General features: G+C 35.5%; 1 protein-coding gene across 2 annotated transcripts in view; it reads left to right on the forward strand.

Annotated features, from left to right (window-relative positions):
* Nucleotides 1-26,846, forward strand: part of EDEM3 (ER degradation enhancer, mannosidase alpha-like 3) — a 96,997-nt gene that overhangs the window by 54,087 nt on the left and 16,064 nt on the right. For both annotated transcript variants that reach the window (XM_006872524.1, XM_006872525.1), the window contains exons 8-18: nt 4,333-4,438; nt 9,129-9,226; nt 11,250-11,375; nt 11,559-11,642; nt 14,372-14,455; nt 14,911-15,035; nt 20,860-21,025; nt 21,235-21,389; nt 22,246-22,399; nt 24,685-24,876; nt 26,303-26,468. In XM_006872524.1, the coding sequence (XP_006872586.1) occupies nt 4,333-4,438; nt 9,129-9,226; nt 11,250-11,375; nt 11,559-11,642; nt 14,372-14,455; nt 14,911-15,035; nt 20,860-21,025; nt 21,235-21,389; nt 22,246-22,399; nt 24,685-24,876; nt 26,303-26,468 (1,456 nt within the window). The remainder of the gene's footprint in view (nt 1-4,332; nt 4,439-9,128; nt 9,227-11,249; nt 11,376-11,558; nt 11,643-14,371; nt 14,456-14,910; nt 15,036-20,859; nt 21,026-21,234; nt 21,390-22,245; nt 22,400-24,684; nt 24,877-26,302; nt 26,469-26,846) is intronic.

Genomic DNA, 26,846 nt, shown 5'->3' on the forward strand with positions numbered 1-26,846 from the left:
ATACATACATACATACATAGAGAGAGAGAAGTTTATATAAAAGAAATGGCTCACAGTTGTAGAGATGGGAGAGTCCCAAGTCCAGTCCAGATGAATCAAGATCATTAGACAGGTCCAGCAATCAGGCAGGTCTGGCAGTCAGGAAGGCTGGCAGACAATAGAGCAGGCCACTGGTGTAAGTCCAAAGAGCCAGAGGTTGGAGGGAAATTCAGATGCAAGATTTAGATCCAACAGAAAGCAAGTAGCCTTTGCCTGAGTGTCCATTGTATTTGGAAGCAGGCCACAACCTTTTGGAAAACATCCTTTCAATTGATTGGCAGCTCATAGCCAGTAATCACAGAGTTAACTATGCCTGGTCAGAGACAATCATCATAGACTGAACCACAGTATACTACATCTCACTGTTGGGTCAACCACAACATTTCAGTTACCAAGTCACTGGGAATCCTAGCCCAGTCAAGTTGACACAAAACCCTAACTATGACAAACACTTTAGTCTTCAAACTGGTATCTTTGCTCTTGGACACTTTAAAGAGATCTTGTGCAATAGATTTGCCTAATACAACCTGTGGTTTGATTTCTTAAATGCTACTTCCCGTGAGTGTTAATTAGGGATACAAGCAAAACGAAGACTATGACAACTTGAATCTTTTCTCCGTTTATCATGATGCTATTTATTATTGGTCCAGTGTTGAGGATTTTTTGTTTACATTGAGAGACAATCCATACTGATGCTATTGTCTTAGATCTTCATCAGTAATTTAAGTCCTCTTAGCTTTCAGCAAGCAAGGTTATATCTATCTGCAAGTACGTATCACAGATTGTTAATGATGTTACTCCAATCCTGATGCCACATTAGTCTTCATATAATCCAGCCCCTCAGAATGAATGTTGTTGAATTGTTAGGTGCTTTTGAGTCAGTTCTGACTCCTAACAAGCTTATGCACAACAGAATGAAATACTGCCTGGTCCTGCACCATCCTCATAGTTATTGTTACTCTTGAGTCCATTGAATAAGTACGGTGAATATAATCCTGTTGCGTACTTCTCCTGATTATAAACCATTCAATATTCCATTGTTCTATTCAAACAACTGCCTTGTGGTCTGTATATAGGTTCTTCATGAGCACAATTAAGTGTTCTGGACTACCCATTCTTTGTAATGTTACCTATAGTTTGTCATAATCCACATAGTGAAGAAGCCTTTGGATAGTAAATAAAGCACAAGTAAGCAGCTTTCTGGTATTCTCTGCTGTCAGCCAAGACCCATCTGATATCAACAATGTTATCCCTAGTTTTTTGTCTTCTGAATATAGCTTAAAGTTCTGGCAGTTCTGTCGATGTACTTGTTGGCAGCTGTTTTTGAATTCAGCAAATTTTGCTTTGCATGTGATATTAATGATAGTAGTGTTCAATGATTTCTACATTCCATTAAGTTATTTTTCTTTGGAATGGTCACCAATATGAATCTCTTCCAAGCGGTTGGCCAACTATCTCTTCCAAATTTCTTAGCATAGATGAGTGAGTTCCTGCAGTGCTGTATCAGTTTGTTGAAAGATTTCCATTCACATTCTGTCCATTCCTGGAGCCTTGTTTTTAGGCAGTACTTTCAGTGCAGCTTGGATTTCTTTCAGTACCATCAATTCTTGAAATGTTTGACTATCGACAGTTTATTTTTGGCACAGTGACTCTGTATACCTTTCATCTTCTTTTGATGCTTTTTGCATCATTCAGTGTTTTGCCCTTGTTATTGTTGTTGAAGTGCTGTCGAGTTGGTTTCAAATCATAGGCACCCTGTATAGGGTTCCTTAGGAGTGGCTGGCTAATCACACTGAACTTGTGATTAACAGTCCAGTGCTTATCCTACAGCAGCACACCCATAGAATCCTTCATTATCTCAAGTTTAGACTTCAGGTTTTTTCTTCAATTCTTTTAGCATGACAGATGCTGAAAGTGTTCTTCCCTTTCAGTTTGTACCACTGTTGTTGTTAAGTGCCATCAAGTCGGTTCCAACCCATAGCAACCCTGTATAAGGTTTCGGAGGAGTGGCTGATGGGTTTGAACCGCTGACCTTGTGGCTCAAACTGACCTTCTGGTCCAGTGTTTATCCTGCAGTGCCACATAGAGCACTGCAATCTTTGTGATCCTTTCCAGCTCTGAAATTCTGACCTTTAGTTAAATAACTTTAACTTTTTAAAAATCAGCATTAATTCTTTAGTCAAGAATTAAGACTATGACAACACTTAATAACAATTTAGGGAATATGGGTGTAGCACTGTAGGTTAAGCCCTGAACTGCTAACCACAAGGTAGACAATTCATACCTACCAGTTGTTGCTTGGAAATCCTATACTCCAGGGTTGCAACTCATGGCACATAATATCAATTATATATGCAGTTAAATAAAAATTATCCACGCTCTTGCTGTGCTAAAATGCCCATCCATGTCCATGGTGGATGACAACATTGAGCATGCCCATGAATGATTCTGTCGAATAGATGAGTGACAGTGGATTTATGCGGCAAATCATTTGCAAATCAGCCATGGCTCTGCTTATGAAATAATCCTTCTCAGACTTGGGTTTTAAAAAATGTGTGTGAGATGGGTAATGAAACAACTCATGGACAAGCATAAATAGAAGCGTTTGGACATTAGCAAACTAAATTTAGACCGATATTGGAAGGAAAGCAAAAGTTCCTTTAAAAAAATCATTACTGGTGACAAGACATGGTTTCATCACTATGAGCCTGAGAGTAAGTAGCAGAGTATAGAATAGAAATAATCTCAAGCAAGTGCAAGTTCAAAAGTCAACCATCAGCTGGAAAATTGATGCTCACAGTTTTCTGGGATTCTCAAAGGTTTGTATTGGAACATTATCAGGAAAAACGTTCAACAATCAACAGTGCTCACTACAGTGAAATGCTCACTGTAGAGTTGAAACCTAAATACTAGCTAAAAAGCAGAGGACTGTTATCCAAGAGTGATGTGATTTTGCATGACAATGCACATCCACCCACCTCTGCCTACGCTGTTGACACTGCAAAAACGTCATTTTGAGGTGGCAGTGAATTCTCCCTATAGTCCTGATCTTACTTCACCAGACTTTTACCTGGCTGGTCCCCTGAAAGGAGCCCTTTGAGGATGAAGATTCACCTCTTAGGAAGAAGTGAAGACAGCGGTGCATTCATGGCTCATAGCTCAGCCTAAAACATGTTTTAATAAGGGAATTGAAAGCTTGTTCTCAGATGGACAAAGTGTATTGAAAAGCAAGGAGATTATGCTGAAAAATGACATATTTGTCTTTTCCAAAAATTGATTGAAATAAATTCCACAAAGAAAAAAAATAATTAAGACTAAAATATTTGAGACTCTATTCTTAAATCTATAAAGTTGACAAATTGGGCTAATGATTTTTTTCTTTTAGAGTACAATTCCCTTAGTGCTGTGTAAGTTTATGTGCTGAAATTAATTTTAACTTAGACGCTCACCTGTGGTGGTTGTGGTGATGGTTATGTGCTGTGGAGTTGAGTTCCGACTCTTAGCAACCCTGTATAGTGTTTCCTAGGCTGTAAATCTTTACAGGAGCAGAAAGTCTCATCTTTCTCCATGAGACTGATTGGTAGATTCAAAATGCTGACCTTTCTGTTAGCAGCCCAACTCATAATCCAGTACGCTACAGGGATCCTTACTCACCTGTTTATGCACTTTGTTTTCACATTGCATAGTATCTTTTTTTATCTAAAGCCAAGAACTTGAGTAGAAATTATTTAAATTTAATGTTGAATAGGTAAAAACAAATGTAAAAAAGAAACTGAAAAGAAAATGTTATTGTAAAGTTATAAGTTTGGTATTATCAAATGAATACTCATTAGTCTAGTTGATTTCTTAATTCTTCACAAACAAAATTGCATGCTTTTAAAAGATAGAATCTGAATTATGTGTTTCAAAGACAGCATACCAAAGTTTTCTAACTAGGACTATCTAAGGGGATTTTTACTTTGCACTTAAATGATGGAAATTATTTTAAAAAGCATGTTTTATAATGTAAGCAATTAATATAATTTAATAATATATGCAAATTTGAATCTGCATTTACAAGAGTAGGTGAGTAGGAAGTCCTTACAGTGAATCATTCTTTTCAGAGTCATTGTTAGAACTAGAATTCCTTGGCTGAAAAAGAACTAAGATTTGCTTTTCAAGGGCAATTTAACATATATCATATAAATGGTTACTTTAAGAATTTTACTTAATATATTGGATGTGCCTTTGATTTTTGTTTCTTTGCGTCTTATTTGTTAATCAACTGAGGGTTTGTTTGTTTTTTAATTATAGGAATATGCAAGGAAAGCTCTGGATTTTCTCTGGGAAAAAAGGCAGCGAAGTAGTAACTTAGTGGGTGTGACTATTAATATTCATACTGGAGATTGGGTGCGCAAAGGTATGTAAATTGGGTTTTTAAAGTTAAGCTTTCACATTCTCAAAATGGTTAGGAAATAATGGATTTTCATTTGTTAAAATGATCTTTAAGATAATGGAATTTTGTTAATTTAGCCAGGTTTTCTCCTTTGGCCCTAATCGTAGCACACTTAACCTAGATGATTTAATGTTTTTTCCCATAAGGGCATTATAGATGACATAAAGGATATAGAGCCTGAATGTGGTGATATAGGATAAGCATTCCACCAAAAGTTCACTTTGAAGTGCAAGGTTGGTATTTCAAATCCACCAGCTGCTCTTCGGAAACCCTATACATGTTCGTAGTGATTTGGAACCAACTCAGTGGCACTAAAACAATAACATAGGGTGTAAATGAAATGCTAAAAGTAATTTTCTTTGAAGGATTAGAGTACCAGAGTGCCTAATCCATCTCACATCAAGATTCTGTTAAGTGGAAATCTGCATTTAATAATCCTTATGTTTATTCCTTCCCTCTACCACTAGAAATGGAATATAATACAGTAGCTCAGAGTAGACTTTGAAGCCAAATGTGGGATTTCAAATCTCAACTCTGCAACCTATTAGCTTTGTGATTTGGGGCCAGTTATTTAACCTCTGGAGTCCTGGTGGCACTATGGGTTAATGTGCTGAACTGCAACGTTGGTTTGAACCACAAGGTCGGCGGTTCAAGCTCACCAGCCACTCCTTGGAAACCCTAAACTACAGGGTCGTTATGGATCGGAACCAACTCAACTGCACTTACCAACAACAGCAACAACTGCACTTAACAACAGTTTAACCTCTGTGTGCCTTTACATCCTTATCTGTACAGTGGGGATAATATAATACTTCACATAATTAATTATGAGGATTAAATGAATTTACCATTTTAAGGTGCTTACTTAAAACAGTGTATGAAATACCCCAAACCAAAACCCACTGCCACTGACTTGATTCTGACTCATAATGACCCTTTTGAGGAGTCCTGATAAGTTGTTGTAGCATAATGTGCTGGACCGCAAGGTTGGTTTGAACTGCAAGGTCAGCGGTTCAAGCTCACCAGCTACTTCTCGAAAATCCTGTACAGGGTCACTGTGGGTCAGAACCGAATCAATGGCACTTAACAACAACTGGGTTTCTGAGGCTATAAATCTTTACAGGAACAGAAAACCACATCTTTCTTCTGTAAAGCAAGTGGGGTTTGAACTGCTGACCTTGTGGTTAGCAGTCCAGTGCCACCAGGGTTCCTTATGAAATAAGTGCTCACTAATTTGAGTTGATATTACTATTATTACTACAAATGATATTTGAAATAATAAAGCCCATGTTGTAAAGAATCTTCTTTTTTGTGAGATGATGTTGGAGAGAGAACGTTTCATCCAAAGTCATGAAGTGATTTGCATATTGAAGTACTAATGATTTATACTGATGAGGTCAAATTGGGTACATGTGAAGCATCTATTCCAGGCAATTGTTAGAAGGTACCAGGAGTCCTGGTGTCGTGCTGTGGTTTGAACCACAAGGTTAGTGGTTCAGGTTCACCAGCTTGTACACTATATAGGATTCTGCTCCTCAGAAGCCCTATATAGGGTTACTACAGGATGGGATATAGTGCCGGAAAATGAGCCCCTCCGGTTGGAAGGCATTCAGAATGTGACTGGGGAAGAGCTGCCTCCTCAAAGTAGACTTGACTGTGATGATGCAAATGGAGTAAAGCCAGTGAGTCCTTCATTTCCTGACGGGACACAACTCAAAATGAAGAGAAACAGCTGTAAACATCCATTGAAAATAAGAACATGGAAAGTACGAAGTATGAATCTGGGAAAATTCGAAGTTGTCAAAAATGAAATGGAACACATAAACATCGGTATCTTAGGCATTAGTGAGCTGAAATGGACTGGTATTGGCCTTTTTTAATCTGACAATCACATGGAACAAGGAATATTATTGCTGATGTCAGATGGATCTGGGTTTAAAACAGAATATTAGAAAGAGGTTTATCTGTGTTTTGTTAACTATCCAAAGGCATTCGACTGTATGGATCATAAGAAATTATGGATTGCATTGTGAAGAATGAGGATTCCAGAACACTAAATTGAGCAAATAATTGAGAAGCTGGACTACATGAAAAAGAACATCACACCAGGATTGATGAAAGACTCATTAACAATCTGTTGTATGTAGATGACATAACCTTGCTTGCTGGTAACAAAGAGGATGTGAATCATATACTGATGCAGATTGAACACTGCCAGTATGGGTTACACCTCAACATAAAGAAAGCAAAAAGATTCTTACAATTTAACCAATAAGCAACATCATGATAAATGGAGAAAATAATGAAGTTGTCAAGGATTTCATTTAAAATGGATTCACAATCAGTGCTGTTGGAATTAGCAGTAAAAAATCAAGCAACGTATTGCCTTGGACAGATCCACTGCAAAGATCTCTATAAAGTATTAAAGCACTAAGAGGTTACTTTGAAAACTAAGGAATGCCTGACCCAAATCATGGTATTTCCAGTTGGCTCATATGCCTGGGTAAGCTGGGCAGTAAATAAGAAAGACGGAAGAAGAATTGATGCCTTTTAGTTCTGGTGTTGACAAAGAATAATGAATATACGTACCATGGACTGCCAGAAGAACAAACAGATATGTCTTGGAAGAAGTACAGCCAGAATTTTCCATGGAAGCAAGAATGGCAAGACTTCATCTCGTACTTTGAACAAGTTATCAGGAGAGGCTAGTCTTTAGAGAAGGACATCATGCTTGGTAGAGAGTCAGTGAAGAAGGGGAAAACCCTCAGTGAGATCGATCGGCACTGTGACTGCAAGAGTAGGCAGTAGTTCTGAGGATGACGCAGGTTGGGACTGTATTTCAGTCTGTTGTACATGTAGGGTTATTATGAGTCACGACTGAGTCATTGGCACCTAACATCACCACCACTTGGGAAACAATTTGGCAGAATGAATTGGTACCTTAAATGATAGTCCCTTTGATTAACAGTTTTACTTTTGGGAATCTAACTTAAGGAAATAAAAAGAAAATTATTTGTTCTCAAATATGTTTGTCACAGTTATGTGTAATTATGATAAACAATAAGAGTTCATTAATAAGTAGAAACTTATTTTGCATTACGTTATTGTTGTTGTTGTTAAGTGCTGTCAAGTCCAACTCATAGCAACCCCGTGTAGGGTTTTTGAGGAGCATCTGGTGAACTTGAATAGCCAACCTTGCTGTTCAAACCCGCTTTGCGGTCCAGCACATTAACTCACAGTGTCACACCAGGACTAGTTATTAAAATTCATTGGGAAAATGAGAAAAAGCATGTAACAATGTTATATGAGCAAAGAAGATATATTATAAAAAGAGTATGGTTTTATCCTTAAAAACAAGCATTTATTGTTGTTAAATGTCATCAAGTCAGTTCTGATTCATAGTGACCCTGTTTGGTCCCCTGAAAGTGGCCTTTTGAGGACAAAGATTCACCTCTGATGAAAAAGTGAAGACAGTGGCTCGCAGCTCAGCCTAAAACATTTTGTAATAAGGGAATAGAAAAGTTTGTTGACAAATGGACAAAAATCTGGCACGCAAGCTAAATTGGTTCTAAAAATTAATAAATGAATAAAAATTCAGTTCTAAAAATTGAAAAGTGATGTCTTTGTCTTTTCTAAAAGTTGATTAAAATAAATTCTACAGCCAGAGTGCAGATAATTTTTGATTCATATTCATAGTATGTATTCATTATATATAATTGTTTTTATTAAGCTTAAAACAATTATATATAATGAATACATAACTATGAATACATACCATGCCCTGTTTAACTTTTCAAGAGGTTTTTTTTTTTACTTAATATTCCTAAGGTTCATTCATTTTTTGACTATGAATAAACTACATTGCATGAATAAACCACGATTTACCAGTTATTTCTAGGAGTTTGCTATTGTGAATAGTAGTACTGTTCAATATTGTTGTGTCTTCCATTGTACAAGTATAAAAGTTTTACATAACTACATACCTAGGAGTAGAATTTTGGTCATAGGGTAAGTTCGTGTTCATCTTCAGGAGATAAATATGTCCCATTGGTTTTCAAAGTTATTGAGCCACTTAGTAATTTGAACAGCAATGTGTAAAAGACCCTGTGGATTTATATCCTCTGAGTCCTTTGTATTGTCAGATTTTAAAGTTTTACCAGTGAAATGGGGTATATAAATGATATCCCATTGTCTTTTGATTTGCATTTTCTTAATCCTAATAACATTGGACATTTCTTCATGTTATTGGTCAGTATGCTTCTTTGTTTTTGATATGGGTATTCTGATCTTTTGTCAACTTTCTGTTAGATTATTTGTGTTTTAAAACAATTATAGGTTTGTAAGTATATGATTTGCAAGTTTTCTCTATATATTCTTTGTTCTAATTCTTGGTCCATTGTCATCTTTTTGTTTGTAAGTTATCTTTTTGATTTTTTGAAGTACAGTTTTTCAAAGTAAGATTTTTTTCGATGCACCTATTATTATTAACCAAGAAACAATTATATATAGTAAGATTAATATTTTAATAATTATTTTTTACTTGAACAATTTCATGTTTAGACTTATTTTCCATTTGTAGTGTACAAGTGTATTTGTTATCTGTAAAACATTTTTAGACCTGTTTAAAGAAGAATCACATATGTTTTTTCCATAGATAGTGGAGTTGGAGCAGGGATTGATTCATATTATGAATATCTATTAAAAGCCTACGTCTTGCTTGGAGATGATAGTTTTCTGGAAAGATTTAATACAGTAAGTTGTTCTAATTTTTAAAATTAATATTTAGAACCAATTTAGCTTGAGTGCCAGATTTTTTTATAGAAATTCAATTACCCGAGTGATGTGAAAAATGATTTTTGCAAGCGTATCCGTTTTTTGTCAGTATTGTCTTATGGTGGTAGACAGGGACAGAATAATAGCTTCAAACATTTCAAAAATTAGCTTACGATTAGTTTATGACCTCATTTTATATTCTTTTATCAGAATTTCCCCCCTCTGCTAATAAATGGTAAAATGTGTGAATTTGAGTTTTACCTATACAGGGTCAGTCTGAGTTGGAACCAACTTACCAGCACTTAACAACAGCATCATTCATTTCTAAAGCAGATTATAAAGTCTTAAGTCTGGATCAGAACTAGAGGCAGATTTCTTGGGAAAGCAGTAAGATTGTTGAACCAGATGGAATTGCCCTTTTTTGTTACTGAAATCGAAATGAATGTGTGTATAATAAACTCATCAGTTATATAAATAACTTCATCCTTTTTAATAATAATTTACCATTTCTTTGCCCAGCTCACAAATTTGTGAGATAGTCTGTGTAGTGGTTTAAAGTATGGGAGTCTTCCTGCCTTAAATCCTTGTTCTACTAGTCACAAAATTACCTACTAATTTTGTGACTTTGAGCAGGTAACTTAAAGTACCTGCCTGTGTCCCTCACCTGCAAAATGGGAATACTAGGAATATTTACAGGGTTAATCAAAAGATACTTTGAGCTAGTGTATGTGAAATAAAACAGTATCTAACATATAATTAAAAAACAAACCAAGCCGACGGCCATGAGTTGATTCTGCTGCATAGCAGCCCTCTGTAGGGTTTCTATGACTAATTTTTTTTTTTTTTTAAGTGCACAGAGTGCCTATTGGATTTGAATCATAGACCTTACAGTTAGGAGTCCAACATCTAACCCATAGCACCACTAGGCCTTTAACATATAGTAATAGTTATTAAATAACAGATAAGTTGATAAACAAAACTAATAGAAGTCTTAATAAGCCATCATTTGAATGTTTGAAAAAGCACTATCACATGCATTGTGCATTAGGTTCTTGATTATCAAAATTTTCTTGAGGTAAATGGGGATGGATAATATTTTGGTGACTTGTTAGCATTATTTAACTGTAGCAGCTCAACCTCTTATTGTGAAAGCTGAGAAATATTTACAGAAGAAGACAAGAAAAGGTGTGAAAGAATTTCTAAGAGCAAAAAAATAATAAATAGCAGACCACAAGATTGGCAACAGTGATTAGACATATTAATTTAGGTGATGGTGTACACCATCATTAATATATTAGCTGAGAAAGGAACACATTAACTAGACTTTGGAGAAAATGAGAATAATTGTCTAAAATTGAAGCTTGTAGCTCTATTCCATGAGCATCCTTGGGGTATCATTGGGCTACAAAGCATACCGGGCTGTTGTTAAGTGCTGCTGAGTTGGTTCCAACTTATTGCAACCCTATATATGGTTTCCTAGGAACGGCTGATGGGTTTGAACCATCAGCCTTGTGGTTAGCAATCCCATGCTTATCCAACAGCACAACACCAGGATCCCATGAGCTAATTCCACAGAAAGATAATATTCAGAGCTCTCTTCAGAAAGTCCCATATTAAGTATTTTGTTATTGTTGTTAAGTGCTGTCAAGTCATTTCCATCTCATAGTGACCCTGTCTATATAGGATTTCTGAGGAGAGACTGGTAAGGTTGAACCACTGACCTTGTAGTTCAAACTGACTTTGCAGTCCATCCTCACAGTGCCACACCAGGACTCCATGCAAGGGAACATATATATCATAGAAAGAAACCCATCTAAAATAATTTAAATATTTATTTAAATTGTTAATAATTATTATTTAAATAATATTACTGTATAAATATATAAATAAAATCACTGTATAAATTTAGGTGTAATTTCTTAATGGTGCTATTTAGTATAATGTATTGAGATTGTACTTCTTTTCTCATATACTTTCATGAACATGTATTACGATCTTCTAGCATTACGATGCCATAATGAGATACATTAGCCAGCCACCTCTTCTACTTGATGTGCATATCCACAAACCAATGCTGAATGCTCGGACTTGGATGGATGCTTTGCTTGCCTTTTTTCCAGGTTTACAGGTAAAAAGCATTCTGCTATTAATATTAAAGCAGTATGACTATAATTAAGTATGTTTTTGATTACTGAAAGTGAATTACTAAAACAGCACATCTCAGAACTGTATTAATGTCAATTTTCTCTCTACATGATCATAGATAAAATCAACTCATATCTTATTAGGTCATTTTGTTGTTGACTTCTAGGTTTTAAAGGGGGATATTAGACCTGCTATTGAAACTCACGAAATGTTGTACCAGGTGATTAAAAAACACAATTTTTTACCAGAGGTAAGAAAATAATTTCAGAATTTTAATTTACATATAGGTTGAGTTAGTGCCTTCAAGTCAGTTCTGACTCACTGCGACCCTGTATAGGGTTTCCAAGGAGCAACTGGTAAGCTTGAACTGCCAACCTTGCATTTCAAACCTACTTTGTAGTCCAGTGCATTAACCCACAGCGCCACACCAGGACTGTTAATTTTGATGTTTGGTAGTGGTGTTTACCATATAGACCCTATAGGTTAGAGTAGAACTACTCCATAGGGTTTCCTAAGCTGTCATCTCTATAGGAGCATTTCACTAGCTTTTATCTGCCATGGATCTGTTGGGTGAGTTTGTGCCCCAGCCTTTCAGTTAGCAGCTAGGCACTTAATTGTTGTACCCCAACCCACCACTACCAAACAAAATAAAACAAAACAACAACCCACTGCCATTGAGTTTCTTTTGACTTGTAGTGACCCTATAGGACAGAATAGCACTGCTTGCTCCAATTGAGTTTCCAAGGCTGTAAATCTTTCCAGAAGCAGACTGTCTGATCTTTTTCTTAAGGAGTAGATTCAAACTACCAGCCTTTCTCTTAGTAATATAACCCTTAACTCACTATGTCACCAAACTAAAAACCAAACCTACTTGCCACTGATTCATTTCCAACCCAAGGACCCTTTTTAGGGTTTTCAAGAATAAATCTTGATGGGAACAGACAGCTGCTTCTTTCTCCCATGGAGCAGCTGATACATTTGAACCACTGACTTTGCTGCTCGTAGTCCAATGTCTATCCCACACCAAAGCTCCTTAATTTAAATGTGGAAAATGTCGTCTTTAAGGTTTGTTTGTTTGCTTGACTGCTACCCACAAGGTCATCAGTTCGAACGCACAAACTGTTCCTCAGAAAGCTAAACAGGCTCGCTGTGAGTCAGAACCAACTGGGAGCCCTTAACAACAAGTTAGTTTATTTAATAATATTAATTAATAATAGTTTATTTAATAATAATGTTTATATAGTATTGTATGTTTTCTTTTTCCTCATGTATTAAAAGAAATCTAGTTTAGGAGATCCCTCCCCACTGCCCTCGAGTCGGTTCCAACTCCCAGTGACCCTATAGGACAGAGTGGAACTGCTCCGTGTTATTTTCAAGGCTGTAAGTCTGTATGGAAGAGACTGACTCATTTTTCTCCTTCTAAGTGACTGATGGGTTCAAACTGATGACTTTTCAGGTAGCAACAAAATCCAAACCCACTGCCACTGAGTGGGTTCCAACTCAATGACTCTAAATAGGGCTTCTGAGGTTGTAACTCTTGATGAGAACAGACAACCCCATCTTTCTCCCTCAGAGCAGTTAGCAACCCAACACCTAGCCTATAGCACTACCAGGTCTCTTTTAGGAGTTCTTGGTGGATGCAAATAATTAATGTGCTCAGCTGTTCACTGAAAGGATTGGAGGTCATTTCCACCCAGAGAGCCTTGTACAAAAGGCCCAGTAATCTACTTTAAAAGAATTACCCCTTAAAAGTCCTGTGGCTCATACTTCTGCTCTGACCACCCAAGTTACCATCAGTCAGAGTAGACTCAGCAGCAACTGTTTTGTGCCCCCCCCCCCCCCCCTTTGTAGTTTAAGGTAATACTAACATTTCATTAATTTTACTGGGGAAAAAAAGTCCCAAGTTTTCAACCTTTTCTAATCCATACTGTTGTAAGATTTTTCTCATTCTAATTTTACATGGACCCACCAGCTAGGGAGATTTTGTCACTTTTTATTTTCTAAAACTTGTTTTATGAAAATGATATTTGTGTAAAGTACTTTGTTAATCACACGTACTCCCTGGTTTTTTGGAGAATGCCAGCTTTTGTTCATGATAATTGAAAATTGCTCTTTCTGGTTTTTATACCTTATGTTTGTAATAAATATTCTTGGTTATTTGATATGGCAAGGTTTTCAGTAGCATGCTCTTTAGCAATTGTGCCATTGAAAGTTTCCACATTTGTATATGACCTTATTCTATCACTGCTTCTTGACCTCTGGGACGTGTCTAAAATGTTGCTTTGGGGAAATATAATTTTACTAGCCTTAAAGTAGGTAGGAAATTTATATCCATGTAGAATAAATTGAGGTTTCAGTTTATTCTAAATTGTGTTAGACTACATACATCTTACACAAATCAAGTTTTTATTTGACACTCTTGAAGGTTTTTGTTGGGTTTTATTTTTATCTTTTTTGTTTTCCTAAAGCCAGTTGACTCTGTCATTTATATGACTCCTTTTATTTATTATTAAAATAATGCCCTATCTCAGTTCTTAGAGGATTTGGAGTTATTATAAAAGAAAACGCACTACAATAGAAATGTGAAAGCCAAGTAAGTGAAAATAAGAGAGGAAGTAAAAACAAGGAAAATGAGAAAACAATTCTGTGGATCATAAGACCCTCACAGTAGCATTACTCAGCCTCAGAGTTGTTTCCTGAGCTTCCTAAAAACTAAAATGATTATTTTAAAAAGTCATTCTATTAAATTGGTAAAAAAAACAAAACAAAACAATTTAATTGGTTAAAAAATAATTAGCCTTTGTAATTTGAATTGTGTTGTTAAACAATGAAAATTAATGTTTTATAGAAAATTATGTTGTGATGGATATTTTACTTTTACCTGTTTCTTATCTAGTTTATAAAATACTGTACATTTCAGAGTGACTTAATTTTTTCAATCATATTTTTTTATGCTAATTTGCTTGTTTTTTTGGTTAGGCATTTACAACAGATTTCCGAGTACATTGGGCTCAACATCCTTTAAGGCCTGAATTTGCAGAAAGTACCTACTTCTTATATAAAGTAAGGTCATTTGCTTCTGTTTTTGTTATTTAGATCCTGTTATCTGTTTGATAGTAATTGGGTTTTTAAAGTCTTCATTTAATGTTATATTGGATTATTGAAAGAAGCAAGAATTTGCTATCTTAATTTGCCTTTTCAAAGTAATTAAACATTTCTCTAAAGGGAAATTTTATATTCCAGTCTTTTGTCTTCTTTCATTTAGGCAGCCTTTCTGGGCATTAGAAATATAATCTAAAGGTTAAGGTATAGAGCTGGACAGCTTTCCGTTGTGTATTGTTTAAGAGATGCTTTAAAGTAGAGCCATTGTTAATTTTCAGAATAGGTTCTGTGTAAGTAGGTTCCAGTGCCTACTCAAATGTCCTGCACTTAGTATGTATTCTATAAAATTTGATAGATGACATATAAGCTACATAGATGAGTATGCATATATATTTTACCTTTTTTTTTTTTAATAGGCTACAGGGGATCCTTACTACCTTGAAGTAGGAAAAACACTTATTGAAAATTTAAATAAATATGCTAGAGTGCCTTGTGGATTTGCTGCTATGAAAGATGTTCGTACTGGAAGTCATGAGGACAGGTAAACCAGTTCTTCCTTACATCTTCTTTCCTCAGTGTAACTCTTAAGCAACACAAAATACAACTACCGGATATTATTCATGCAAGTTTAATGCTTTTAAAAAGGCTATTTGAGGAAGCATACCTTAGTTCATGTGATAATTTTTTATAATGCTCATATGGTGTGGCGCTGTGGGTTAATGCGGCAGACTGCAAAGCCGTTTGAACTGCAAGGTTGGTGGTTCAAGCTCACCAGCTGCTCCTTGGAAACCCTATACAGGGTCGCTATGGGTCAGAACCGACTCGATGGCACTTAACAACAACAACAACATAATTTGAACATGTTTGAAAAGTTTGTATTTTGATCATTGTTGTTGTTAAGGTGACTTCAAGTCAGTTCCAACTCATAGCGACCCTGTATAGGGTTTCCGAGAAGCAGCTGGTAGGTTTGAGCTGCTGATCTTGTGATTCGAAGTCCAGTGCTGACCCTAGAGCGCCACACCAACCTGTGATAAAGTAGATGCTCAACTGACCATATTCATTACCTCCTGCCACGACACTGGAGAACTTTCAGCTCCATAATCTTTACATTTGGTTACTCATTGCCTAGCACTGCTTTCTCACTCACCAGGATATGTACACACATTTTTGAAATTGGAAATACCTGTAGTTCCTGAATCATAGATGATTATCACAAAGAATACACATGGCAATAAGAACATAAAATCTTCCCTAAAATATTTTAGTTAAACAGTCATCAGACATTATAAGGCCTGTATGTTTACATTTGTATATATGTTTCTGATTTTTTTAATACAGACTAAACAATATCCATTATTTGATAATTTGTTAGCCTAGTTCAAACCCACCAGCTGCTCTTCAGAAACCATATGCAACAACATCAACAATAACTCTAGTCTCATTGTAGTGTACAACCTTCAGAATGGATTGCACCTCAATGTAAAGAAAACAAAAATCCTTACAACTTAGAATAACCAAATATCTTAGTAAATGGAAAAAAATCCTTTGTCAAGGATTTTATTGTACTTGTATCCGTAGTCAGTCTTCATGGAAGCAGCAGTCAAAAAATCAAATGACATATCGTATTAGGCAAATCTGCTGCAAAAAGACTTCTTGAAAGTGTTAAGAAGCAAAGAAGTCACTTTGCGGACTAAGGAACACTTTCATAATATTTTCAATCACACTATGGCCAGAACTGTGAGAATGGTGTGGGACTAGACAGTGTCTCATTTTGTTGTACAAAGGGTGTACGGCTGCTATGAGTCAGAACATACTGGATGGTACCTAACAACAACAATTTCGTGTAGTCTTTACACTGTTATAAATATAATAATCATGATTTTCATTTTTCAAAAGAGTAAACTGAAGCTCACAACCTTTACATAATGTTTCCACAGTCACATAGTTAAATGTTAGGTGCTGTTGAGTCGGTTCCAACAGATAGCGACCTTATGCAAAGCAGAACAAAACAGTGTCTAGTCCTGATAGTTGCTATTGTTTGAGTCCATTGTTCCTGCCAAGGTGTCATTCCATCTCATTGAGGGTCTTCTCTTTTGCACTGACCTTCCACTTTACCTAGCCTGATGTCCTTTTCCAGGGACATCTTGATATCCAAAGTGTAAGAGGCAAAGTCTCACCATCCTCGCTTCTAAGGAGTATTCTGGCTGGCCTTCTTCCAAAGCAGATTTGTTTGTTCTTTTGGCAGTCTGTGGTACTTTTAATATTCTTCTTCAACACTATAATTCAAATGCACCAGTTCTTTGATGGTCTTCCTTATTCATTGTCTGACTTTCACATCTATATGAGGCAATTGAAAATACCATGATCAGGCATACCTTAGTCTTCAAACTGATATCTTTGCTCTTTAACATTTTTTTTTTTTTTTAATTTAAGGTTTTTATTGTGGATTGAGTGAAAGTTTACAGGGCACATCATCAGTTTCACATTCAACAATTCATATAACTTGTTTCATTACATTGATTATAATCCCCTCCATATACCATCAGTTAAAAGTATTTCTCTCTGTGCACTTTAGCTTTTTTTAAACAAAAAAACCCACTCAGGCATATATAATAAATTACATCTCCAAAGGGCACATTCTGCAAGTCTGCTCCTGGCCACCAGTTCTTAGTCCTTCTCAGTTGATGAGAGTCCTCAGCTGCTCCCCCTCTCCATGCCCCCATCTCTGCTTTAACACTTTTAAGTGGTCCTGTGCATCAGATTTGCCTATTGCAATCCATCATTTGATTTCTTGAATGCAGCTTCCATGAGTGTTGATAGTAAATCCAAGCAAAATGAAGTCTTTGACAGCTTCAATCTTTTTTCTGTTTATCATGATCCAGTTGTGAGGATTTATTTCTTTATTTTGAAGTGTAATCCATAATGAAGGCTGTAGACTTTGCTCTTCATCAATAAGTATTTTTAGTCCTCTTCTCTTATAGCAGGCAAGGTTGTGTCATTTTTTATATTGCAGGTTGTATATTAGTCTTCCTCCAATTCTGATGTCATGTTCTTCATATAATCCAGCTTCTTGGATTTTGCCAAGAGTACAGGTTGAATAAGTATGGTAAAAGGATGCAAACCTGGTACCCACCTTTCCTGATTTTAAACCATTCAGTGTCTCCTTGTTCTATTTGAAAGACTGCTTCTTGGTCTATGTACAGATTTCTCATGAGCACAGTTAAGTGTTCTGGAATACCCATTTTTCGCAGTGTTATCCATAGCTTGTCATGATCCATACCATCAAAGACCTTTGCATAGTCAGTAAAGCAAGGGTAAACATCTTTCTTGTATTCTCTGCTTCCAGCCAAAATTCATCTGATGTCAACAATGATATTTCTAGTTCCGCATCCTCTTCTGAATCTGGCTTGCATTTCTGACAGTTACCTGTTGATGTACTGTTGCAACTATTTTTGTGCTATCTTGAGCAAAATTTTACTTGCTTGTGATATTAATAATATTGTTCAATGATTTCTACATTCCATTGGGTCACTTCTCTTTGGGGTGGACACAAATATGGATCTTTTTCATTCGATTGATTGGTCAGGTTTCTTGGCATAGTTGAGTGAATGCCTCCAGTGCTGCATCAGTTTGTTGAAAGATTTCAATTCATATTCCATCAATTAGTGGAGCCTTGATTTTCGCCAGTGCCTTTAGTGAAGCTTGGTTTTGATCGGTTCTTGGTCATATGCTATCTCTTAAAATGGTTGAATATCGACCATCTCTTTTCAGTACAATGACTCTGTGTGTACCTTTCATTTTCTTTTGATGTCCCTGCAACATTCAATATTTTGTCCATAGAATCCTTCTATATTGCAAGTCAGGGCTTCAAGATTTCTTCAGTTCGTTCAGCTTGAAAAATGCCAAATGTGTTCTTCCCTCGTGGTTTTCTAATTCCAGGTCTTTGCACATTTCATTATAATACTTCACTAGTTAGTATAATATATTTCTGTCTTTGCAGTCCATGTTTTTCATCACATTGTTTCAATACCTCTAGCTATTTAAATTTGAATTCAGTTTAGTACACATTTATTGATTGTCTGCTATGAGAATAAGTCAAAAAGTATTGTTACAGAAACTTTTCTTTAACAAAATGAGTGATCAAAATGTGAAGTTATTCTCGACATATCCTCCTTCTTGGTCTATACACTTCTGAAGGTAGTGTTTACATCTCTCTAACCCTTCCCAGAAGAATTTTGCACTTGATTTCAGTTAACACCATATCAAAATGGCAATTTTGCCATCCTCAGGGGACTCAGATCATGTTTTTCAATGTGTTTTGAGTTTGGGGAACAAAGAGTGTGAAAGGGCAAGATCAAGGCTGCGGGGTGCATGGAGTTAGGTTTCCCAATGAAGTACTCACAGGAGACGACAGCCTTGCTGTCCTTGAAGAATGAGTAGATGGATGGTTGTAATGGGAAAAAATTCCATGGTGTAACTGTTGGCCTTTTTCTCAACAATGCAGTGTTCTATTTTCTTAAAACTTAATAATTTTCTTAAAACTTAATAATCCCTGTTATCGTTCTGTGTCCTCCGAGAAAATCTATCAAGATTATTCCTTTGGAGTCACAAAAAGAAGTTGGCTATAACCGTTTGAGCCAGTCTCTCTGCCTTGAATTTATCAGGCCCAACAAAGTTCCTCAAGCCACTCCTTTATTGTATCTTGCTCTCTAGATTGCATTAGTAAATCCAAGACTCGTCCCTAGTTGCAATTTGTCCCATAAAATCATTTTCATTAGCTTCAATTTTTGATTTAAGACTGATGGCAAGATCTGTCTTTGAGCTAGCTGATCTTTGCTTAATACTTTTGGTACCTATTGAGCTTAGTGAGAGCTTGCTGAGGCCAAGATGTTCACTTAAATTGGAAAACACCAAATCATGTCAGATCCCAAGTTCAGTAGCTATCGCATCAATGATATCTCTCTGACCTTTTTCCACCAGTTTCTGGACTTTAACTCATTGAGATTGATGATCTTCCTGCTCTTGGCTCATCTTTGAGGTCTTTCTAACAATTCTTAAAATGCTTGATCCACCTGAAAACTTGTTTTATGTGGGGCAGCATTCCTGTAAACTTATTATAAAGCCACAATGATTTAGAAGATGTTCACTTGATATTTATTACAAATTTAATATTAGCTCTTATGTTATGGCACAAATATTCCGTTTTTGAAGGCCTCTAACAAAACTAAGACAGATGTATTAATGAAAGAATTTGTCTGCAGCCTTCCATAGATGACAGAGGTAATATTTCAACACATTTTGTTTAGTAATAAAATGTAACAATGCTTTTTTTTCCTTAAGCTTGGTCAAAGATGTGAGACTAAAACCTTTCCAGTAAACTACAAGTTATTACTACAGAAAGCAAGGCTGCCTTGTTGCTGTTAAGTGCCATCTAGTCAGTTCTGAATTATAGTGACCCTGTATAGGGTTTCTGCAGAGCAGCTGGGGGATTTAAACCGCTGATCTTGGTTCCAACTCATAGTGACCCAGTATAGGGTTTCTGAGTAGCAGTTGGTGATGGTGAACTGCCAACCTTGCGGTTCAAACCAACTTTGCAGTCCAGCACATTAACCCACAGTGCCACCCCAGGACTCCTTGCGATTCGTAATGCAGTGAGTAGTAGTCCAGTGCTTATTCTACAGTGCAGAGGTAGTAAACTTAATTAAATGTGATGTTACCATCATTCCCTTTGTCATCCATGCTCTTTTCCTGCCACACGGCATTTTATAAACTTTTTACTTTCAAATATTTATTAAGACATTATAACATTAGGTAATTTTGTAAAGAAGCGTATGTTTTCACCCCCTATATTTCCCTGTATTCCTTTCCTGATAGGTATATAAATGTTTACAAGCATATACTCATAGTGTGTCTGTGATATTGTGTTGTATTTTCTTTATATAGCATTTTGTAATTGATATCCATTACCTCTAAAGCCTTATTTATTGCTTAGATGGTTGCCTAATAGAAGTTCCAGTGACATTGTTTAACTTTATCTAGTTCAGTTAACATTACTTGAAGATTCTATGTGCTTTTCAGTACTAAAATTCATCAGTATTAACTCCCCGCTGTTCATTCCTTGTAGAGGAAACTGACCTTTTTCTGGCATTAGAAGGCCAATAGGAACATCTGTCTTCAGTATTGAGACAGGATATAGTGTACCTATGTTGTAGGCACCCCTGCCTGATCTTTTTCACTTGAGGAGAATCTATCAACTCTAATATTCTTTGAACATCAAAATTGGTGGCGACAGGGTTAGTGATCATCAGATAGTTGCCTTTTGGGTACTTTTATGTTCTTAGATTTATTTGTGACCCTTTTTTTAGAATGGATTCTTTCTTCTTGGCTGAAATGTTTAAATATCTCTACCTGTTATTTGCGGATAAAGAAGACATTATTTTTGACATAGAAGATTACATATTTACAACAGAAGCTCATCTATTACCTCTTTGGCTCTCTACTACAAATCAGAGCATCTCTAAGAAGAACACAGTAAGTTACGTTTTCTAATTAAATGTCTTCCTCTGTGTTTTTAGTTTTTTTTACCCAAATGTAAAATAATTAATAGTTACAGTTTAATAAACATATTTTGGTAAAAGGAAAATTACATTTTAATGTTTTCTTTTATTGTATCTTGTATATACTTATCCTATTAAATATTTTCTTTTTAAAAAACGTCATAAAATTCTTTTCTATTGTAGACTTCTGAATATACAGAACTGGACGACAGTAATTTTGATTGGACTTGTCCAAATACTCAGATTCTCTTTCCCAATGATCCACTGTATGCTCAGAGCATCCGTGAACCCTTGAAAAATGTGGTGGATAAGAGCTGTCCTAGAGGCATCATCAGAGTGTAAGATATAGATAGTACTTTGTAATTTTAATGTAAAATTTAATGGAGATCTTTGAGAACATGTGACAGCAATCAGACCAAAATACAACAGTTATATTAAAAATATTGAGATATGTACTTATGACTAATTAAAGTACATATTATAAGTTAGTAAAGTTAGATAGCTAAACTTGTTCTGCCATAAAGTCTTTATTATGGAAAGTTTCCTTGTAGCTTTAGTTTTAACAAACTGAATAATAATGATCAGTGGCAGCATATAACAATTTTTTACTGTACCTCATTATTACATGGAATTATTTCATCAGATATCTCTACATGTCTTTTATTTGAAAACATTTTCCCTTATATCTATAGTTCCTGTATAGTAAATATATAGTTTTTCTTATATTTGTTTTTGTTTTTTGAGAAGATATTTATTGTTGATTGCTAAGTAGGCTTAATGAGTGTATTTTTTCTTTCAAATTGTTGCATTAGGAAAGCCATTGCAAAACAGTTTTTGAAAAATAATTATGTGAACATTATCACTCACTGATACGAGCAGAGAAAAAAAAATTGTGTTTTCAAAGGAAACCATCAATAGTAACAAACCCCTTAGACAACTTGTTCTATATTCTCAAACAGTTATAATGTGGTTGACTAATACTGTACTATATATACTTGTGTTGCTGTATAAAACTTATTTACAGCCTAGATTATATATAGGAAAATAACTGTTTCCAGTTATTCCAGTTTCACTCATTCTAAAACTATCACTTTTGCAAGTATTTAATATTATCCTTACTTATGGTTCTTGGTTTTTTTAAAAAAACAATACCAATATGTAGTTTTAAGCCTTGCTTGTACTTACTTTTAGCAGAGAGGAGAGTTTCAGGAGTGGAGCTAAACCCCCTCTGAGAGCCAGAGATTTTATGGCCACCAACCCTGAGCATTTAGAAATCTTGAAGAAGATGGGGGTGAGTTTAATTCACCTCAAAGACGGGAGAGTCCAGTTGGTCCAACACGCTATTCAAGTAAGACATTGCTATGCTAATTAGATACCGTCTCTTTTCTACCTTTGTTAGTTTCATTTGCTTTAATAATATATTATCATTTGGCTTTTTAAAAACTTTTGATGCTTGGTTTAGAGTTAGAGAATCAGAATTTTTGGACTAAAGTATCTTAAAATGCTTAAGTAAAATTCAGTCAAGTGGTGGACTCAAATATAAATTTTCTGTTTATTTTTGAGTCTATTGTCTTTCTACTATACTTTTATTTAGAGCATAATCTTAAAACCTAGTAGATGATTTTAATATTTTTATGTATATTATGTTATTTTGTTTCTAAAGAACAGCTAAATCTAAATATTTTATTCATAGAAATCAAAATTTGCATTTATTTGGCTGTATACCTAGGAAGAAGAATAGCATGCCTTTTGGGGAAAATTGTATTGGTTTTTTAATTTAAAAGTTTTTATAACAGCAGACCCTTAAACAACTTACCTTGTCTTATTAGCACATAGATTCTGAGAAAGCTACTCAGTTTGCCAAGTAATGTTTCAACCAAGTATGATACTTCAGGTCTCCCTAAGTCTCAAATTCAGTCTTTCTCTAGCCTCACTTTCCCCTCAGTTTTCTGTCTTATTTATATTCGTGTGGTGTCTCTAATAAAATTGCTTCCAGTTTAGCCTCATTGATGAAATGCTTTCACTTGTTTACCAATGATGTAATTGCCCACTAGTGACCTTGTCTGATTTTGGTTTTCTTAAACTGTTGACTGGCCATTTCTCAGAATATTTCCTTTCTTGGCTTCTAGAGCATTCTAATCATATAGCTCTCTTTCTTCTTCTCTGCTCACTGCTTTGTAGAGTTCTTTCCATGGCACAACAATCTGGACCACACTTTTCTTTCTGTACTTTTCTTCAGCAGTATTACCTACGTTTACAAACTCAGCTGTGTCTTTGTACACATGATTTTTGCATATCAGTCTCAATCTGTCTAAACTTTAATTCTCTCTTCTTTATTCCCTTATTGCCAACACTTTAGCCTATCTCTCCTCCATGTGTTCTCCATCTCAGAAAACCATCTTATTCTGTAAGTTATTAGAGCATAGAGCCAGAGATCTCAGGATAAGCTTGAACTCTTTTCTATATACCAAGTTCTCTCTTTTCTAACCCCCAGGTCTGGGCCATTTTTCCTGTAAGTGTCAGGAATTCATCTTTTCTTTCAATTATTTTTGTTGGTAATATGCACAACCAAACATATAGCCACTTACAATTTCTACATATGTAATTTAGTAACATTGGTTAAATTCTTCACATCATGTCACCGTTCTCATTATCTCTACCCATATTGTTTTATCACCAATAATGTAGACTCTCTGCTCCTTAAAGTTCTCATCTGTGCTGTAGATTGACTGTTGTCTGTTGTCAGTTGAACTCTGTAGATACATCTGTGTAAGAGCACATGCTCCAAGGAAACAATTGCTTGTTACTTGAACTAAACTTATGTAGTTTAATAGTAGCTTCATGGGATAGTTTTGGTTCAAGGTTTATAATGTTTCTGGATAACAGATTCAGGGTTTCCCCAGTCTCAATAGATTAAGTAAATGTGGTTTCCATATGAATTCGAAGATCTATTCAAGATTTTCTTCCTTTTGATCAGGATTCATCTATTGGTTCCCATCTCTTTTTCTTCTTCTTCTGTGGTCAGACACTCTAGCTTTTCCTCCTTTAACACACAATTCAAGTGTCACTCTAATTCTTTCCCATATCCACACAGACTGAATCAACTGTTCCTGTGTCTATGAGTCTATTCCAATTTCCCACCTGAGGGAATTTTATCATAGTTAATTTTACATGTCTTTCTTGTCTGTATACAAAGTTCTAAAAGGAAAAGACTGTCTCAGTACTTAGTTAAGTTCTGAGTACATGTCTTTTGAATTTAATTTAATCTGATTGTTAGTTCATTATTTCAAGGAGGTGGAAGACTATAGGTCAGATGTGAAGTTTATTTCTTAAAAGGGGAAATCAGTGGCGAAAACAAGCAAAAAGAACATTTGAGTGTTCATTGGAATTCCAGTGCTTAATCTGTATCAAAATGATGTATAGAATAGTGAAAAACCACTGATGAAATATGGTAAGTAAGTTATTTTCATAGATTTAATTATCTGGAAGTAACATCTTTAAATATTTGGTGTGGATCTAAATTGATAGAAAACATTTCAGAGTCGAAATCTGCACAGTAGTAGTTTATTGGAAACCAGAAAAGTTGGTGAAAGCTTCCAGAAACATATACAATTATTCTGTTTCTTTCTGCAGGCTGCAAGTTCCATTGACGCTGAAGATGGGTTGAGGTTCATGCAGGAGATGATTGAATTGTCAAGTCAGCAGCAGAAAGAGCAGCAGCTACCTCCACGAGCTGTGCAGATTGTTTCCCACCCATTTTTTGGCAGGGTCGTATTGACTGCTGGGCCAGCTCAATTTGGGCTAGATCTGTCCAAACATAAAGAGGTGTGCACAATTCTGAAATGATTGTTGAAATTGAATTTAGAATATTGTTTAAATACTGTCTTCATTTCTTAGTCCCTTCTTCAGTAGTTTTCATTTTTTTAAAAAAATCTAAATATTCAGTGTGTCCCACATTTAAGTAGATTTATGTAAAAGTACATCTTGAAAAAACTGAGTCATCGTTTTTATATGCAATATAGAATTGGATTTAAAATACTCAGATAACAATCTTGTCTCTTCCATAATTTGGAGTCTAATTTATCTTGACATGATTTTTAAACTTTTTGTTAGACCCTTTGTTTAAACATTTATGGAGAAATTTAACATAGAAAACACTTAGAGGTAGAGGTACTCTGGTTTCTGTGGCTGTGGGAAGCATGGGGCCCTGAGGCTCTATTGAATGAACATTGAAAACTGCTAAGCTGGTCCATCTTCTTAGTTATAACATGGGTAACAAAGACTTACAGAGCTCAACAGTGTGCAATTCATCCAACTAATTGGTTGCAAGATTATGACCAGAACCCAGGTATTTTCACACTTGATCAATTCTCTTTCCACTCAATTACCCCTAAGTAAGACTTAGTTCCCAGTGTGCATTTAGAAGCTGAGGAGTGCTGGTGGCACAGAGGTTAACTACTAGACTGCTAACCAGAACGTTGGCACTTCAAACCCTCAAGTCCCTCCATGGGAGAAAGGTGGCACAGTCTGACTCTGTAAAGATGTTTAGCCTCGTAAAATCTCTGGGGCAATTCTACTCTGTCCTTAGGTCACTATGTGTTGGCATCAACTCGAAGGCAGTGGGTTTGTTTTGACTTTTATTTTGAAGTTTTAATATGTCAGTTTATCGAACCAATAAAGATCCATTCCCTCATGGTGTTTACATTCTAGGAGAGAGAGGCATAGCAAAACATTGTTGTACTAATATGTTTTTAAAAATCAGTTCTCTGGTAGGGAAGAATTGCTTGCAGTTTCATGTAGACTAAATCTAATTTTTTCTCTCTCTCTGTAAATTTTTTCAGTCAGTTATCCTGATTTAAAAATAATTCCCAGCTGTTCTAAGTGTGGTTGTGGGTATATAGTGAATGTACCTACAGGTCCCAGCTTTACCACTTACTTGCATCTCCCCAGAGTTAAAATGGAAATATGACCTGTATTGATTTCCTCAGAGTTATTTTAGTTATATTAAAGATCAGTCTTAGTAATTCATGTAAAAATCATCTGTTAACTACAAAGCAAGATAGAAATATTGGTTAGAGATGTAATACAAAAATGTTTAAAGTACAAAGTTATGTTAAGTATATATTGAATGTTACTGTAAAAAATAAATGAGTTCAAGTTCCTTTATAGTTCTAGATATTGAGGTTAACAATATGACTAGATAGTGATTTGAGGAATAAAAAAATATTTAAGTCATTTTTATTTCTGACAGACAAGAGGATTTGTTGCAAGCAGTAAACCATACAATGGTTGTTCAGAACTTACTAACCCCGAGGCAGTGGTGGGAAAAATTGCTTTGATACAAAGAGGACAGTGCATGTTTGCAGAAAAGGCACGCAACATCCAGAATGCCGGAGCCATTGGTGGCATTGTTATTGGTAAGCAATGTTCCATGTCATGGTAGAGGAGATAATTTTACCATTTTTCCTTGTCAAAAATTTTATCAAAGTCTTATTAGATTATTTTTACTTCATCTAGACAACATAAAGGATAGGTGATTCAATAGATAATCCGGTTATTATGAAATAATTTCTAAATAGCAACAAATTATTGTTTGAAAGCCTAGATTTTGTTGTGTGCATTAGTGACAGTAAAATACTTAGGACCAAGTGTGAGGATGAGCTGTGGAGTGAGTAGTAAAAACAGCCAATAAATACTATGCAAAGAAAATGTGCCCTTAGGATCCAAAACTCCCAGTGTCACCTTCCTTGGGGAGCAGTTGAAAATGTTCACTCCTTCACAGAGCTGAGGACTTT

This window comes from Chrysochloris asiatica, unplaced genomic scaffold, assembly GCF_000296735.1.
Source record: "Chrysochloris asiatica unplaced genomic scaffold, ChrAsi1.0 scaffold00203, whole genome shotgun sequence".
In the NCBI taxonomy this organism is placed as follows: domain Eukaryota; kingdom Metazoa; phylum Chordata; class Mammalia; order Afrosoricida; family Chrysochloridae; genus Chrysochloris; species Chrysochloris asiatica.